We start from the raw sequence: 17,305 nt of genomic DNA, 5'->3' as shown, positions 1-17,305 counted from the left end.
TAAAGGTCTCATACTATTCAACTTTTCAACGTGCTAAAATTGTTCTCAAATGTGTAAAAGGCATGTCTGTGACATGCATTCGTCAAAATTGACTTTGGATCTAATATTTGTGCTGTCCCTAAATCAGCCAAAAAACGCTCTGTTCAAAACAGCCTGTTTTAGGGATGTGTCACTTTTATGTAACTAGCTGCACCAGGCCACGTCTAGGCCATACCCTTCTCTCTCGAAGGGGCAGTGATTTCGGTCATGGTAGCTATGTGCTAATGTTGTGAATGGAAACGACTGGCCATGGGAGTAGGAGAAAAAGACATATACAGACATGTCATTTACACATTTGAGAACTATTTTAATATGTGGAAAAGTGGCATGACGTTTTACCATAAGAAAAAGTAGCATAACGTTACTACAGAGACTGTTGTAATGTTAGTTTGTGATTGTTTAGGCAATGTTTATTTTGCCGTAACCAGCAAATCTCCGTTATTTTGCAGTGAATGTCTCAGATTTGCCGTGAATGCTTGTAGATATTTACAAGCAGTTATGAATAACACAAATGTGCACATTTTGGCCACTGCGCGGTTGCAACGTGCAAGCTGTCTCGTCGAGACCACTTAGCGGCCGGTTAGCATCACAAAGTCATGTCAACTACGTGCCGAGTTGCCATCCATCCATCCATCCATCCATTTTCTGTACCGCTTGTCCTCACAAGGGTCGCGGGGTTGCTGGAGCCTATCCCAGCTGGCTTCGGGCAGTAGGCGGTGTACACCTTGAACTGGTTGCCAGCCAATCGCAGGGCACACAGAGACGAACAACCATACTCACAATCACACCTATGGACAATTTGGAGTGTCCAATTCACCTGCCATGCATGTTTTTGGAATGTGGGAGGAAACCGGAGTACCCGGAGAAAACCCACGCAAGCACGGGGAGAACATGCAAACTCCACCCAGGAAGGCCGAAGCCCGGACTTGATCTCACAACCTTTGCACTGGGAGGCGGACGTGCTAACCAGTCAGCCACCGTGGCCGAGTTGCCAGTCACGGCAAATTAGCCACCGCGGATTGTATCTTGACAAAACAATACGCAACCGCTTCATATTATCCAACCACAGTCTGCTTTATCATATCTGACCTCTTGTAACCAAACAACCTCCACACGACAAATGTAGCTCCCACTTTAGGCACAAAAAAATACACCAGTAATATGGTAGAAGGTGCACATCTCTTATTAGAAAGGATAGGAAGGAAGGCTAAATAAAAAATGTTAAACTTACATCTCTCCCGTTTGCAATCGTTTCTCACTGTTGGGACCGATTCATTATATTTAAACATGTTGCAAATCCAGCTCTGAGCAGGCTTTCACTAACAAAACAGTCCTTTGAGAAATGATGTCAGTACACATCCTTCAAAAATAAAATTAATCCACTGTCTTCTCAAAGACTTGGGACGAAGGAAGCAACCACTTTTCCTGGTAATTGTTTCCCCTTTCCACGGAGCATTTGCGAGCACGGAGAGAAAAAGAAAGAAGCAGCCAGCTTCTCGAATTTCAGTGGGTGTGACAAACCTTTACCAGAGGTGGTGCTACTAACCCGAGGGGGCTGGGTCGAGTGCACTTCCTTGTCTTTTTGACGTCACTAAGTCACGGAAGTTTAATCTGCCCGTTTGAAGCACACATTTTAGAAAGGAGGAGAAAGCTAAAGAAGTCGCAGACTGACTTTTATCATACCTGGTTGGATTGTAGACAGGCCGGGGATGCATATTATTGATAGAAAACCCCACTAAAGTGCATTTTCATACTATGGGACCTTTAAAGCCTGTATCCCACCGAGCGACAAACATTTGTGAGTAGCAGATACCTTTTTTTTTTTGTCAGGGTTTGTTAAATGGTTAGAATTTTTTTTAACCTGTTCAAAATGTCTTTGCGACGAACCAGGATGAAAAATTAACCAGAGATTGGGACTCACAACTGGGACTCGTGAGAGACTTAAAATCATTTTTTTCCAGACTTGCCACTCAATTTAGAATTGTCCACTAAAGTCTCAGGACTTGACTCTGACTCTTCTTTTGGGACTCGTGATGAACATGACGAGTCTCTATGGTATGGCTCATTTTCTCTACTACACGTGTGGTTTTTGTGCGTTCGGCTCAGGTGCCGGATCGTAAGTTGTCCCTCTCTCTTTCTCCTTACTTTTCTGTGCGCCCAAGCAACGTCCAATGTTAATGACATAGAGTAAACAAATGCGACAACACACAAACAGTCATCAGCAAAGCGAACTGAGAAACAGGCTGTGCAGGTTTGTTATATGCTTTACCTTTTGCTTTTAAAGACCTTATCTAGCGAGTCATACTCGTGGTCAGGGACTTGGACTTGACTTGAACTTGTGGTCAGGGACTTGAGACTTAACTTGGACTTGGAACCTAAAGACTAGTGGTCAGGGACTTAGAATCTAAATTATTGGACTTGTACCTAAAAACTTGGACTTGTGGTTCAAAGACTTGAGACTTGACTTGGACTTGGCCTTAGAGACTTGTGCCCATCTTTGAAATCGTTCGCACCTCCGCGGGATATGGGCTGGGAACATGTTGAAGCAATGCTTGCAAACAGTACCACGTTGTGTTCAATAGTCACCGATAATAATCTGCTTTTTTAAATGTTGGTCTCTTCACTCTTTTGTTTGTGCTAATGGACATGCTTTACCATGTCCATGAGCTTCCCTTTAAAACTAGAAAAAGTTAGTTGGGAATGGAAAAGAGGCACACAAACCCTGACAGTGTCATTGCAAGGACCGAAAAAATTTGGCTCATAAGGGCATATTATACTGTACCGTGCTGAATGTATCGAACCTATCCCTTCAACAGATCATCAAAAAGCCCTTTTTCCTCCTGATGAAGTTCCATATGTTTGGGGTCACAGTCTTGTTGCATGATGAAGCTACTCCTGGTTAATTTGGATAAATTATCCTGTAAATTGCCAGACAAAATTATTTTATAAACTCAAGAATTCATTCTGCTGCGAACATCACGAGTTACATCATCAATAAAGACAAGTGAGCCCGTTCCAGAGGCAGCCATGCAAGCCCAAACCATGACGATACTTCCGCTATGCTACACAAATGAGCTTGTGTTTAGGATCCTTTTTTTTTCCTGAAACCAAGATTAACCTCTACCAAACATGAGTTGGTTGGGAGGGGGGGTCTAAGTACAAAAGAGTCTAAATATGCTAGCTATGTTTATCTGTAGCCCAGCTTTAAAGTGGCTAACATTGAACAATTCTAGTCCAGAACAACTAGCTATTTAGCAGAACTATTTCCTTAAACTGCATGGAGATGGGTAGTACAAAAACACAACACTTTCTGAATTCAAGGTGAAAAGAGCCAGATTTGATGAAATGGCTACTCTCCCTGTTCATTTTGTTCACCAGTTCACCCTACACCAATATCTTGAATTTGAAAAGGAAAAAAAGCCTATTTCATTTTTCAATAAAGAAAGGTTCGGTATACTCATAGGAAACTGATGGGGTTCAGTACCTCCCACAAGGTTAAGAACCACTGCTTTACTTGTCAGAATGAGGGCAGGGGTTGGGAGGGTAAACTTCTATTGACTGTGATTTTCAGCATTAACATTCAGGGCAGTAAATCTAGGATGGACCTTTTTTTTTTTTTTATTGTTTGTTCCTTGTTACTAGCAGTAAGAAACTTTGATCATTCTTATGTAAAAAGGTAAAGTATGCAAGAGAAACTAAGCCAAAGCCAGCTGTGGTCATGAATGATGGAAATAGTGTTTTTGTCATTAAGATGAAATTAAAACTACATTTGAACTGCAATTGTGGTCAGATTTGTTTCTCAGAGTCCTGTTGGTGATCATTTTCAATATAAAATTAGTTTGCTATAGCCACACTAAATTAAAGCGCTAAACAACCCTGCCATTCCCTTTGGACTTTTCACAACCCATCCGTCCATCCAATTTCTAGACCTGTTATCCTCATGAAGAGCCTCTGGTATGCTGGAGCCTATTCAAGCTGAATTTGACCTGGATTGGTCAACCAGTCTTTCACCGGGGACACACAGACAAACAAGCATTCACACTTATGTACAACAGAGAGTCTTCACTAAGACTGAGAGGAAGTTGGACAAAATAAGCATGGAGTGTAAACGCCACGCGGAAAACTCCACGGAAAGGCAGAGCTAAGATTCGAACTGAACCTCAGAATTAAGAGACAGATATGCTAACCATGAGGCTCACCGTGCTGCTTTCCACTGATTAACTCATTCACTCCCAGCCATTTTCACTGAAGCAACCCCCTTTACTCCCGGCTGTTACTGGATTTTGACTGATTTTGCAAGGCCCACAGAATATTGTGTTCTATGGCTATGAAAACATGGAACCTACCAAAAGAAAGATTAGAGTCTCTTCTTTCATCAGGAAAAAAGATATATTTGTATCTGCTTCCGTTTTGCAGCAATTAGCATTAGAATATAGCTAAGTTTCATCATTATTCACAAATGTGTTGAAAACACTGGCAAAAAGAGCTTGTTGCAACATGGCCCTGGCTGTTCTCTTATACTCTGCTGCCACCTGCTGGCCGTTTTTTGTAATAGCTACCATTGTTTTGAGCGACCTCTTTATGTCATAAGCTGTATCAAAGACTTCTGTGTGCTCTAGCATAAAAAAAACACATAAAAAAACTTATAAATACGTTTTGGGGAGTGCAGCACAAAGTATTAAAAAAAAGTTTGTATACGTTTTGGGGTTTAAATGAGTTTAGAAAAAGAAATATCTGGATCTGCAGTGCTGATTCCGTGGGCCATGCCACACTACTGTTCTACGGTTTATAAAAAAATGTTAAGTAGCATTTGACTCACCCAGTGTTTTCTTTTTGAAGGGTCGAAGCTGGATTGTGAAGCGTAGCTATGAGGATTTCCGTGTCTTGGACAAACACCTGCACCTTTGCATATATGACCGCCGATTCTCTCAGTTGCCTGAGCTGCCAAGACCTGACAGTTTGACTGATCAACCAGAGGTGAGCTCTTAAAACTCTGTGTCTGCGTGTATGCGTGCAAGTGGACTGTAAATAACTGCTTCGAAGGATGTCGCATGACACTGTTAAACCGTCTCCAGAAACTCAATTTTACGGTTTCAGTGTTCCAACAAACGGACTCATAGTCATAAACAAAAACAAATGTCTTTACAATACTTCTTAGCAAGCTTTTAGCGTGAATAAAATAGCATTTATATGTACAGATGGAAAGACACATCCATTAATAATCTTTATGCAGAAATCATAGTTCACAGTTTATTGGTTGGTTGGTTTTCTTTGAAATGTGCAATCAATGTAAAATAAAAAAAGAGTTGATAAACTTACATGTTGCGCAGAAATGTTACTAATTTCATGTTTTGTTTTGTTTTTCTCCATGTTAGTCTGTTTCCCAGATGTTATTGGGTTACCTCTCCCGGCTTTCGGCCATTGCTGATAACAAGATCAACTGTGGACCTGCCCTCACATGGATGGAGGTATGTATGTATACACTTTCCTCATCTGTACAAGAATCAGTGCGTGGCAGTAGAAATAAATCGAATGAATGGATTACTCAGAATGAAAACAAACTTCGAAGATACTTGAAACTCCTTAGTCTGACTGACATTGGACCGGATGTAAGTTGTCATATTTCGTTGAAACTGGATAATGTGGTTAGAAGTCGTGTTGTTCCGATACCGGTATTGGGAGAGGCCCCGATATGGCATTAAAACATTGGCATCAGCATCGGCGAGTACTAACAAGTAACATGCCAATGCCATTATTTCCAACGTTAATATAGGACTTTGAATGCAACATCTTGTGTCTTGCTCATGCACGAGATTCACTGTTGTGTGACTTGTTCACTGCATGCCGAGCCAAGATATCCTGTTGGCCCTTGAATCCTCTGAACAAATGGCAGGGCAGTTTTTTCATGTTGAGAATAAAAACCTTGCGTGCCTCAGGAGAGAAAATGTCAGTGATTTGAAAATATTTCAGTAGTTTAGAATTACAATAAAAAATGTATATATATTTCAGACGGCGTGGTATCGATGCTGATACTGCAAAACTGGGTATCGGAATCGGTATCGGGGGCCAAAAAACGGTATCGGAACAACACTCGATAGAAGTCTTAGTTTTTTGTGTAATGTACAAAATTTATCAAGACTATCTAAAGCTTGTGTTATACTATGATGTGTACTTATATGATGACTGCAAACTAGGGCTGGGCGATATGGCCAAAAAATAAATTCTCGATTTTTGCAGTCATTCAGGACGATTACGATTTTAATCGATTTGTATCTAATAAACCCAACGAACATGTATTTAAAGGATTCATTTATTCAAAAATAATTCCTGTGCAAAATGTTAAGACAACAATAATGTATACTGATTCTAAATTAGTTTTAACATAAATTTAACATTCATAGTTTGTGCTTAAATGCCACAATTAAGTAGTTGGTAGCTATTGTAAACATGTCTTGTAAACCACCCATCCAGCATTCTCTGCCACTTGTGCAAAATTACGTCTCACAGAAACATTTTAATGTAACAGAACATAAGAACAACATATTTTAATAATCCAGAAGACAAAATTCGATTTCACGATTTGGCAAATTTTCAACAATTCGATTTTTAAAATGACGATGTATCGAATTAATTCGATTTATTGCCCAGCCCTACTGCAAACCATGCTGCATGATGTGGCTTGAGGAGCTGAAATTCGCAGCGATTGGACACTTAAATAAAAAAATAAAAAACTGAACTATTTCTTTATCAAAAATTATTAACTCATTTACTCCCAGCCATTTTCACTGAAGCAACCCTCTTCGCTCCCAGTTGTTTTATTGGATTTTGAATAATTTTGCAAGGCCCACAAGATATTGTGTTCTATTGCTCTAAAAACATGGAAAAGAAAAGAAAGATTAGAGTCTGTTCTTTCATCAGGAAAAAAAGTATATTTGTATCTCTTTCCGTTTTGCAGCAATTAACATTAGAGTATAGCTAAGCGTCATCATTATTCACAAACCTGTTAAAAACACTGGGGGAAAAAAGCTTGCAACATAGCTCTGGTTGATCTCTTATACTTTGCTGCCACCTGCTGGTTGTTTTTTGTAATAACTACCACTGCTTTAAGCGACCTCTTCAGGCCAGGTCAAAGTCTGTGCTATGCCTATGCTTATGCTCTAGCATAAATTAATTGGTTAATCGTTGCACCTCTAATAGTTAAGTTTTAAGGTGAATATAAATAAGCTCTTGCAGATGTTTTGCCTCCATATTTGCCTTAATTTAACAAAGTGCATTTACACACTACCCTATTATGTGGGAGGAGACTGACTCAGCAGAACTGTGTGTAATAGTGTTGATGAACATGTTGAATGGCTTTCCTGTCCACTAATGAGTCATTCATCTGCTGAGTTGCTTTTTAAAAAATCTGTATTGCATGTTTTGCATTTTCCTCACTTGTGACACAGTGAATCTGTTGTGTAAGTATTGTAATGACTCAATAGAGCCCCAGAGCACTGATATGTGTTTGCTTTCCAGATTGATAATAAGGGAAATCATCTTTTGGTACATGAAGAGTCATCCATCAACGTGCCAGCAATTGCAGCTGCCCATGTCATCAAGCGCTACATTGCACAGGCTTCAGACGAGCTGTCCTTTGAGGTGACACCAATACACAACACTGCCTATCAGTCTCTCTGTCTGTCTGAAAACGCATGGCGAATGTATTCCATTCAACTTTACAGTGCTCTAGAGAAAACAAAAAAATACCACTGGAAACCAGTTGTCTCTTCCAGTAAAATTCCTCGATTTTGCTAAACTAATAGATGAAACTTAAACGTATGCTAGATCCCGTGCCGGAAAATAATCCGGTTTTAAAGCAATTCTTGTGCAATTACAGTCCTTGATTTCACAAGCCATATTTTTTATATCTGTAAAGTGACAATAACCGACATCCTCTTCGCTGCAGGTTGGTGACATTGTTTCAGTGATTGACATGCCTCCTAAAGAAGACACCACATGGTGGAGGGGGAAGCATGGCTTTCAGGTGTGCCACAACAACATCATACACACAACTGGATTTTGCCTTGTCTTTTTGATGTTCATTTTAAATTTAAGGTATTACAAGGTAGGGCTGCACAATTAATCGAAATTGTGATCAAAAGTTTGGCTGCCGCGATTAAATTAACTTATCACTCAACTCAACTTTATTTATGAAGCACTTTAAAACAACCATCGCTGCATATAAAGTGCTATACATGGAATAGAAATCAGTCATGCAGTAAAGACAGGTAAAACGGACTAATAATACAAAATAAGTTAATTAGTAAATATAATTGCCAATAGGTAATAAGTGCATACAATAATAAATTATTAACACAAGAAGTAGATAAGTAAATAAAATAAGTATCAATAAATTGATAACACATAATTCAGCAGTCCAAAAGCCAAAGAATAGTGATGTGTTTCAAGACAGGTTTTAAAAGTCAATAGAGAGGGAGATTGCCTAGTATTTAGTGGCAGGTCTTTCCAAAGGGAGAGACCGGCAATTGAAAACGCTCGATCCCCTCTGAGTCTACACTTAGTCCTCTGAGTACCTCCAATCGGGACCTGGTCCACTGACCTGAGGCACCGGGTAGGAGCGTAGCGGTGGAGGAGCCCAGAGAGGTAACGTGGGTCAAGACAGTGTAGAAATTTGAAGACAAATAGAAGACTTTCGACATGAACTTCCCAGGCAGCCAATTAAGAGAGACCAGATTTGAGTTTATGTGCTCCCTCCTAAGAGCAGCAGTTAGGAAGCAAGCAACAGCATTTTGGAATAACTGAAGACGCTTGAGGGAGGACCGGCTGACTTCAAAATAAAGTGCATTACAGTAACCAGCCGAGATGTAACAAATGCATGGATTACCAGTTCTAAGTGCTGCTGAGAAAGGAAAGTGTTAACCTTAGCCAGCTTCCTAAAATGAAAAAAGATGGATTTGACAACAAACCCAATTTGCTGGTCCATTTTTAAATCACTATCCATCTTAACACCCAAGTTTTTGAGTCTGTTGGCTTTAGATAGGACACCAAGGGGCCTAAGTCAGCAGGATGATGGGCCACTGCGACCAAAGACCATAACTTCTGTAGTCAGGCATCCACAAGGGGGTGGCAAATTCATGGTTAAGGTTTCATTAAGTCGCCTAAATAACAAGCGAGCGCATCCGGAAATGGGAGCTTCAAGTCACTCGTGGATTGATAAGACAAGTCATGTCAAGAGATATGGCATTATTATCATAATTAGGATAATTAGGTTTCAGAACAATTTGCCATTACATGGGAATCTTTTTCTTTAGTTTTTTGAAGCAAATGTAATTTGGTCCTAAACATCTTTACTGGTCAACTTACTGAACTCACCTTAGCTAATATCTTATCTGTTAAAACTGTAGTTTACATCAAATTTATTTATATAGCTCATTAACTCATTCAAACCCAAAAACATTTTTAAAACTTTGTCCTTCACTCCCAAAAATGTATTTATGCGGGGTTTTTTTTAATGCTAGAACATACATAAGGCTTTGATGCAGCTTCTGACCTAAAGGGGTCGCTTAAAGCAATGCTAGTTATTACAAAAACGGCCAGCAGGTGGCAGCAGAGTATAAGAGACCAGCCAGGGCCATGTCGCAACAAGCTCTTTTTGACAGTGTTTTCAACAGGTTTGTGAATAATGATGATACTTAGCTATATTCTAATGTTAATTGCTGCAAAACAGAAACAGATACAAATGTACTTTTTTTCTTTTGGTAGGTTCAATGTCATATAATAATAGAACACAATATTCTGTTTGCCTTGCAAAATCAGTCAAAATCCAGTAAAACGAAGCGGGCTGCTTCAGTGAAAATGGCTGCGAGTGAATTAGTTCATCACAAAAGAGTCTCAAAGGGCTTCACAAGCCTACATTTGACAAATATTAACAACATCCCCTGATCTAAACCCTCAATAGGGCAAGGAAAAACTCAAAAACCTAACATCGGGGTAAAAGAAGAAACCTTGAGAAGAGATCACAGGTGGCGGAGAATAATCCCCCTTCTAGGATGACCATGCTGCAAAGGATGCAGAGTGGGCTGCATTTAACACATAATGTGGCGCTATATACGGTAATGTTAACTCATTCACTCCCAGCCATTTTCACTGAAGCAACCCCCTTCACTCCCGGTTGTTTTACTAGAATTTGGCAGATTTTGCAAGGCCCACAGAATATTGTTATATTTCTGTAAAAACATGCACCCTACCAAAAGAAAGATGAGAGTATTTTCTTTCATCAGGAAAAAAAAGTAGATTTGTATCTGTTTCCGTTTTGCAGCATTAGAATATAGCTAAGTTTCATCATTATTCACAAACCTCCTCATGTCAGAAGCTGTATCAAAGTTTTCTGTTTGCTCGAGCATAAAAAAAACTTTAAAAATCTATAATATGTTTTTGGGAGTGCAGGACAAAATATTAAAAAACATATTTATAAGATTTTGGGTTTGAATGTATTAACTAGAATGAGTCATTTCATGAGATGAAGAGCTGCTGTAAGACATCTGTGGAGAAGTGGGCTGTCCTCAAAATGTGGCCCGCTTGGTCAATGCATAATTTTTCATAGCAACGCCTACGGGATGATGGCCCAAAAAGTCATTCGGTGGAGAAGCCGTATAGCAGCATCAGATTCGGTCATCGTCGCTTAACACCCTGAACAAGCAGGGGAGACGTTCCAGAGAACTGGAGCCCGAATAGAGAACTCTGTAGAACCTTCCACCATAGTCGAGAAGTTGTCAGGAGACCAGAGGAAGGATCAAAGGAAGGAAAGATGAAGTAAATTAAATCCAACACCAACCAGGCATCACCCTCCATCCACATAGTTACAAATCCAGAATCATTCACCAACCCTAGATACATCTGAATTCCAACAAGATTAGGGAGACATCAATAGACCAGAGGAAGGACTAAAGGAAGGAAAGATGAAGCGGAGTGAGATCCACAAACAGCAATCTCCACTGATTCAGTGACCAGTTTAGAGTTATTCTTTCTAGATGTCTCTGGCATGACCCAAATTCTTTACATGTATTTTATCACTGCATCACTATTCCCACCACACACCACTAGCACTTCCTGTCTCATTACTCCTGTCCTGTCCCGACTGTCCTATTTGCTACTCGTCATTGCATCCTCTTCCTCACAGGGTGTAACACGGACAAAAAGAAACTTCAATATATTTTGTTGAGGTCATCTTACTTCACATTATTCCAGCCCAAACATCACTCCGCCACCCCTTGCTGATGTTGCAGCTTTGTTAGGATTTGCCATGACTGGTATCAGATTCTGTCAAACTTAAACGCTTACTTAATATATAGCAAATCCTGTATGTGGAATAAATAGTAATAGAACACAGTGTACTGTTTTATGCTAAAGATTCTTGTGCAGTAATAAACCCCTTTTACAAAGTCTGAACTTTCTCTGACCCATCTGCCCCACTTTCTCTGAAGTGCCCCTTTTGATCACATTTGTCTCTTTGCCCGACAAGAAGTCTGACATTCTAGCGCACTGCCGGAGTTACAGGCATCAGGAAGTTTCTCATTAGTTCACTGCTATTTTTGAAGCGTTGTTGGTAGGCAAGAATCTACAGAGAGCCTTGTCTGTCAGTTTAAAGCCCATGTGGGGGGTATGTTTGGAAATATACTGCTGGCGAATATAGACACAGTTAGAGTTTGTACCGCCACTCTCCTTAGTTGAATATTGAAGTTATTTAAATGATCTGAATGTGGTTCATAGATGTCAATGTCTCTGGAAGTATATTTGGCAGTAGAGAAGTGAAAATTCAATAACTGATTGTGAATTTTTCCCATATTCATTAATTGGTTAGTGGATAGCGCATCTGCTGATTACTTAAATTAAGGGTAAACAAACTAAAAATCTACTTACACAAACAAAGTATTATGTATGTATTATGTATTGAACAATAAGCAGTTGTTTGTTTTTTTTGCTGTTTTTTTTTATCATTAGCACTGTTACAGCCTGTTTCCACAACTCATAACAGCGCAAAAGTTTGTTGTGAAATCAGCAAAGAAAGTGCCGATTTACTTACAGGATGTACTTACTCCTCCTCATTACTCATACACCTACTCATCATATAATTGAAGCAGGCCGTTGAAATAGATATAGCACTGACTCCACTACGTTGTTAGCAATGTATGTCAGCAGAAGTTAGAATAATTGAATACCAAAAGTAGCTATAATTTAATACACAATTATAAACAATGCACTGCCTTCACAAAATACTGCATTACAGTATATCAACAGAGGTGGCAAATCCAGGTCCAGAAAGTAAAACCCCTGCCACAGTTTGGCTTTAGCCCCAGGCGCTAGCTAGCTAGCTCCCTAGCTAGCTCACATGGTGCTTGTTTACCTGCGAGGGAGCTAGCTAGCTAGCATCAGGGGCTAAAGCCAAACTGTGGCAGGGGTTTTACTTTCTGCACATTGATTCAGTCAGATTATAATTGCAGCGAAGCATGGGGGGAATGCCGCTTCTCAAATGCCTCCGTTTATTCTTTAAGATAAAATAAGATGAAATGTTTTCTTTTGTGTGAAGTTCTGTACGTACCTGTCCATCGTATTGATCGTGAGGTTAGCGTCAGTTCGCTAAGTAGTGCACCAGAAGTTGTGATATTGGTTCCAAATAAGAGTGCAAACAGGATGTACAGTGTTAGCTGCCTAGATGCTGCTGACTTAACAGCGTTTCATAAATCTGCCCCTTAAATGTGAAGTGTATCCTCTCATGTTTCTAAACGCTTGTATATTGGTCCCTTTTTGTCCATTTTAAAGGGTCCATATCATGCAATATCAACTTTTGAGTATATTCGGGGAAGAGGTGCTATGAGCACACACCTCGGCTGAAGTGTCTGCTTCCCCGGCTGGAGCTTCGTTGCGCTGAAATTCGACCTCTGTGCGCTCCCCTGCACATGCTTGTTCGATGATGGCTCCGCTCTTTCAAATTTGTCTAAGTCAGGCCACGAGAAACCGCAGGCACAACATTCAAGCCCAGAACTGTAAGTCAATGAAACCGCTAACTAAAGGATATTAGCATAAAGCACTGTTAGCTTTGTTATCAAGCATAATATGCCAGACGTATTTTGTTATATAAAAAATTTACTTGTTACACACATTATTATGTACATGAATAAATAGTACATCAATGCTGTATAAAGATTTCCACTTGACTCTGATTGGTTAGAGGGCATAGGGCTCCACAATATATTCTTCCATATTATTCATTTTGTGGGCGGTGCAGGTAGCAGCTGGATTAGTACAGCGTCATGGAACGGGCACAGCAGCCGCACAGGGAGAGGCGAGGTTTTAGTGAACTAGGCGTCCTACTTCCGGGTTAGAAAAATAGCCACCAAAATAACTAAGTTATTTATATATGAAATATGAGTCACATATTGCAAGAAAAAAAATGACTTTGTGCCAAAAGTAAGCAAGAATATTTTACATATCTATAGTTAACTGTTAAGGGCTTACAATAGCCCTTAAACTATTTATGTTCTCATGCTTGTTCAAATAAACACATTGTGATCTTGAAAGCACATTCAGTTGTATTTTTTTTATTATCGATCAAATGCAATACAACTACAATATAAATATTGATATTGGAGCGAATGATAAGATACTTTAGATTGATAAACGAATAAGGGTAAAATTAAACAACTTAATTAAAACGTAAATTAAAGTGGTTTGGTTGGTCTGAGGCATGAAACTTCAGTAATTCATTAATGTTCTTGATATTGTTAATGTGGAAATTCTGACAAATTGTTCTGGAAGTGTATTTCAATAGGTGGGCTTTTCTCATCTTTTATACATTCTTTGTTTTTGCATCTGTGAACCTTAGTATGTTTCCTCTACTGTCTAAAAATGGGCATGGACGCACAATTTGTTGTGGTTCTCAATCATGTGTCGAGACAGAACATTGAGCAAAGAGGAAATTGTCAAACTGTTCTCTCATCTTTTATCATGGAGGACAATGAGTTATAGAAGTTTAAAACTTAATAATAATAGTACCGTAATAAAATTAACGAAAATTTAGCAATTGAGCAAAATTTTGCAAAAAAAAAAAAGTTTGGGAGAATATCAAACAGTGACACTAAAGTATCTAATCGAACTATGCATTTTGTGTATCATTGCACCCCTACTTAGTTTTTACCTTTAACTCAACTGCCAACATTTTCCAAGAAATTTTGTGGCTTCTTATGGGTTGTTTCGTTTTTCTTTTTTTGCAGCTATTGTGCATATAACAAAACCATAATTCACACAAAGTGGTGGACATTACCGCCACCTATATGATATACAGGTGTTGGGCTTCAACCGAGGTCTGAAGTCATTGCTCTCTAAGACTGATTTTATTCTGCTTTGTTTTGTACCCCCTCACTCCCTCCAGGTTGGCTACTTTCCCAGTGAGTGTGTGGAGCTCATAAATGATAAAGTGCCACAGTCCGTGACCAACTCTGTGCCCAAGCCAGGTACTGTTCTCTTTACTTCCAAACCATTTTGTGAAATGTTGTCAGAAGGAAGTAATCATTGATGACAGTTGCGAGATAAGGCCAGTGTTATCAGGAAGTAGTAAAGATTGAGATGGAGGATGCGTTTGTTCAGACCCTGTGCGTTCGTGCGTGTCATCCTTTTTGTCAAGCCCTTAGTTTATTTCAACTGTTTGTTTGAACTCAACACTATGAAAGTCCATCCATCTATTTATATACCTAATTTGATTATACAGTATAGAAGCGAATAAGCATGTTTAATTATAACCGTCTGAGATATTCAAATACTATGTTAGAACACTGCAAAAAGGACAGTAGAAAATGTAAGAAAAAATATAGTAAAATAAGAAAATTACTTTTCATAAGCAAAATTATCTGCCAACAAAACAACAAAAGTTTCCTTAAATTTACCTGTAAGATTTTGAAAAATAAGAAAATAATACTAGACCCATATCAACCACACTGGTCTTGAAAATTTTATTTTTAGACTAAAAACAAGTGATATTGACTTTTTTCAAGCTGTAACATATAGAACTATTTTCTGAAAATACATGCATATTCATTTACAGTTTGCCATCTTAGCCTGAGTGTCAAACAGGGAGACACCATGTCCCATTTTTAACCCTATAAAGCCTGAACCATGAAATAAATGAAAAAAATCAGTTTCTTTGTAAGTTGAGAATTTATTGCTCCTTTTAAAAAAAAATTTTTTTCTTCTTTTTTTTTTTTTTTTAAATCAATCTCCACATATTGACACTTGATTTGTGTCATATTTGATACATCCGGTCACAATGCTTTAAATTTGTGCATTTATAACTGTAAAAAATATTATAATAAGTAGATACATCAAACATATTAGTATTTCCAAAAATCAGAAAGAACATTTCCCACTATTAGTAAGTATAGATGTTTCACCTTTCTCAGTTGGGGCGATCTTGCACGGCTGCTGGAAAAGCCATCAGTTGGGTGATACTGCCCTCTAATGGATTATCCGTGCAATGCATGTGTCAGATCATATACTTCAGGGTTTTAAATTAATGGAGGAAAAAATATTATACTCATGAAATAGAGGGGTCAAAATGTCTTCTATTTAATATGATACGTTTGGCTTTATAGGGTTAGTTGTCTTTGATATGACTCAGCCAGGGATTTGAACCCACAACCTCCCAGTCTGAGGGCAGACACTACCACTAGACCACTGAGTGGGTAGTGCATATACTGGCAAGAGGATAAATGATCTCAGTAAATATAACGAAAGACCTCACGAACTGATTTTTACAAGAATTTTTTTTACAATAAAGAGGTATTTGCACTTTTGTCTGATTGTTTTCAGACTTGTATTTTTTTCCATTTATCTTATTACTAGATTATGTAAAATCTTAAAATAAGAAAATTCAATTAATGAAAGCCCACTTCAGGGCCTTTGATGTTGCTTAGTCATCTTAAAATGTGAAAAACTTTTGTTTCAGTACTTAAAAGTGGCTTAACACTCAATTGAAGACTGCTTGATCAAAGAAGATAATTAAGTGTTAAGTATCTTAAAATAAGCAGAATAATCTTGCCTGACAATGTTATGTAAAAATAACTTGTCAAATCAAAATAAGCAAATTTTGGTTAAATTTAAGAAATCATTTTTTACTTAAGATTTCAGTTTTTGCAGTGTTGTGGCTGGGATGTACAAACCCAATTCCCAAAAAGTTGAGACACTATACAAATTATAGATGACAGGTCAAAAGTTTAAACTGAGAAAATGTATAATTTTAAGGGAAAAATATGTTTATTGTAAATTTCATGGTGCCAACAAATCTAAAAAAAAGTTGGGACAGGTAGCTTTAAGAGGCTGGAAAAGTCAATTGCACTTACAAAAAAACAAACAGCTGGAAGACCAGTTACCACTAATGAGGTCCATTGGCAATTTGATTGGAGTATAAAAAGAGCTTCTCGGAGTGGCAGTGTCTCGAAGGCGAAGATGGGTAGAGAATCACCAAATCCTCCAATGTTGCGCAGAAAGATAGTGGAGAAATATCAGAAACGTGTTTACCAGCGAAAAATTGGAAACATTTGTTGAAGTAATCATCATCTACAGTGCATAACATCCAACGAGTCAGAGAATCTGGAACAATCTGTGTGTGTAAGGGTCAAGGCCAAAAAATCATACTGGATGCCCATGATCTTCGGGCCATTAAACGGCACAGGAATGCTTACTGTAAGGGAAATCACAGAAAGGGCTCAGCAATACTTCCAGAAAACATTGTGGGTGAACACAATCCACCGTGCCAGCCGACGTTGCCAGATGAAATTCCACAGTACAAAGAAGAAGCCATTTCTAAAGCAGACCAAGAAGCGCAGGCGTTTATCTGAGCCAGGGGTTATTTAAAATGGAGTGTGGCAAAGTGGAAACCTGTTTTGTGGTCAGACCAATCACGATTCAAAATTCTTTGTGGGAAAAATGGGGCGCTATATCATTCTGACTAAAGAGGACAAGGACAACCCAAGTTGTTATCAGCACTCAGTTTATAAGCCTGCATCTGTGATGGTATAGGGATGCATGAGTGCGTGTGGCATGGGTAGCTTTCACATGGAAAGGCATCGTCAATGCAGAAAGGTATATTCAGATTCGAGAACAAAATATGCTCCCATCCAGGCATCATCACTTTCACAGAATATCTTGCATTTCTCAACACGGTAATGCCAGACCACATGCAGCACCAATTACAACATCATGGCTGCGTAGGAAA

The 17,305-nt window shown here is 38.8% G+C and overlaps 1 protein-coding gene across 5 annotated transcripts in view; it reads left to right on the top strand.

The window, feature by feature from the left end:
- Window positions 1-17,305, top strand: part of arhgap32b (Rho GTPase activating protein 32b) — a 130,145-nt gene that overhangs the window by 71,250 nt on the left and 41,590 nt on the right. For all 5 annotated transcript variants that reach the window (XM_086098565.1, XM_086098564.1, XM_086098562.1 and 2 more), the window contains 5 exons: window positions 4,879-5,016; window positions 5,415-5,507; window positions 7,555-7,677; window positions 7,985-8,062; window positions 14,468-14,549. In XM_086098565.1, the coding sequence (XP_085954691.1) occupies window positions 4,879-5,016; window positions 5,415-5,507; window positions 7,555-7,677; window positions 7,985-8,062; window positions 14,468-14,549 (514 nt within the window). The remainder of the gene's footprint in view (window positions 1-4,878; window positions 5,017-5,414; window positions 5,508-7,554; window positions 7,678-7,984; window positions 8,063-14,467; window positions 14,550-17,305) is intronic.

This window comes from Leptonotus elevatus, chromosome 16 (genome assembly GCF_054856555.1).
Source record: "Leptonotus elevatus isolate MCC_2025b chromosome 16, RoL_Lele_1.0, whole genome shotgun sequence".
NCBI lineage: Eukaryota > Metazoa > Chordata > Actinopteri > Syngnathiformes > Syngnathidae > Leptonotus > Leptonotus elevatus.
This window is presented reverse-complemented; position numbering and strand designations above follow the sequence as displayed.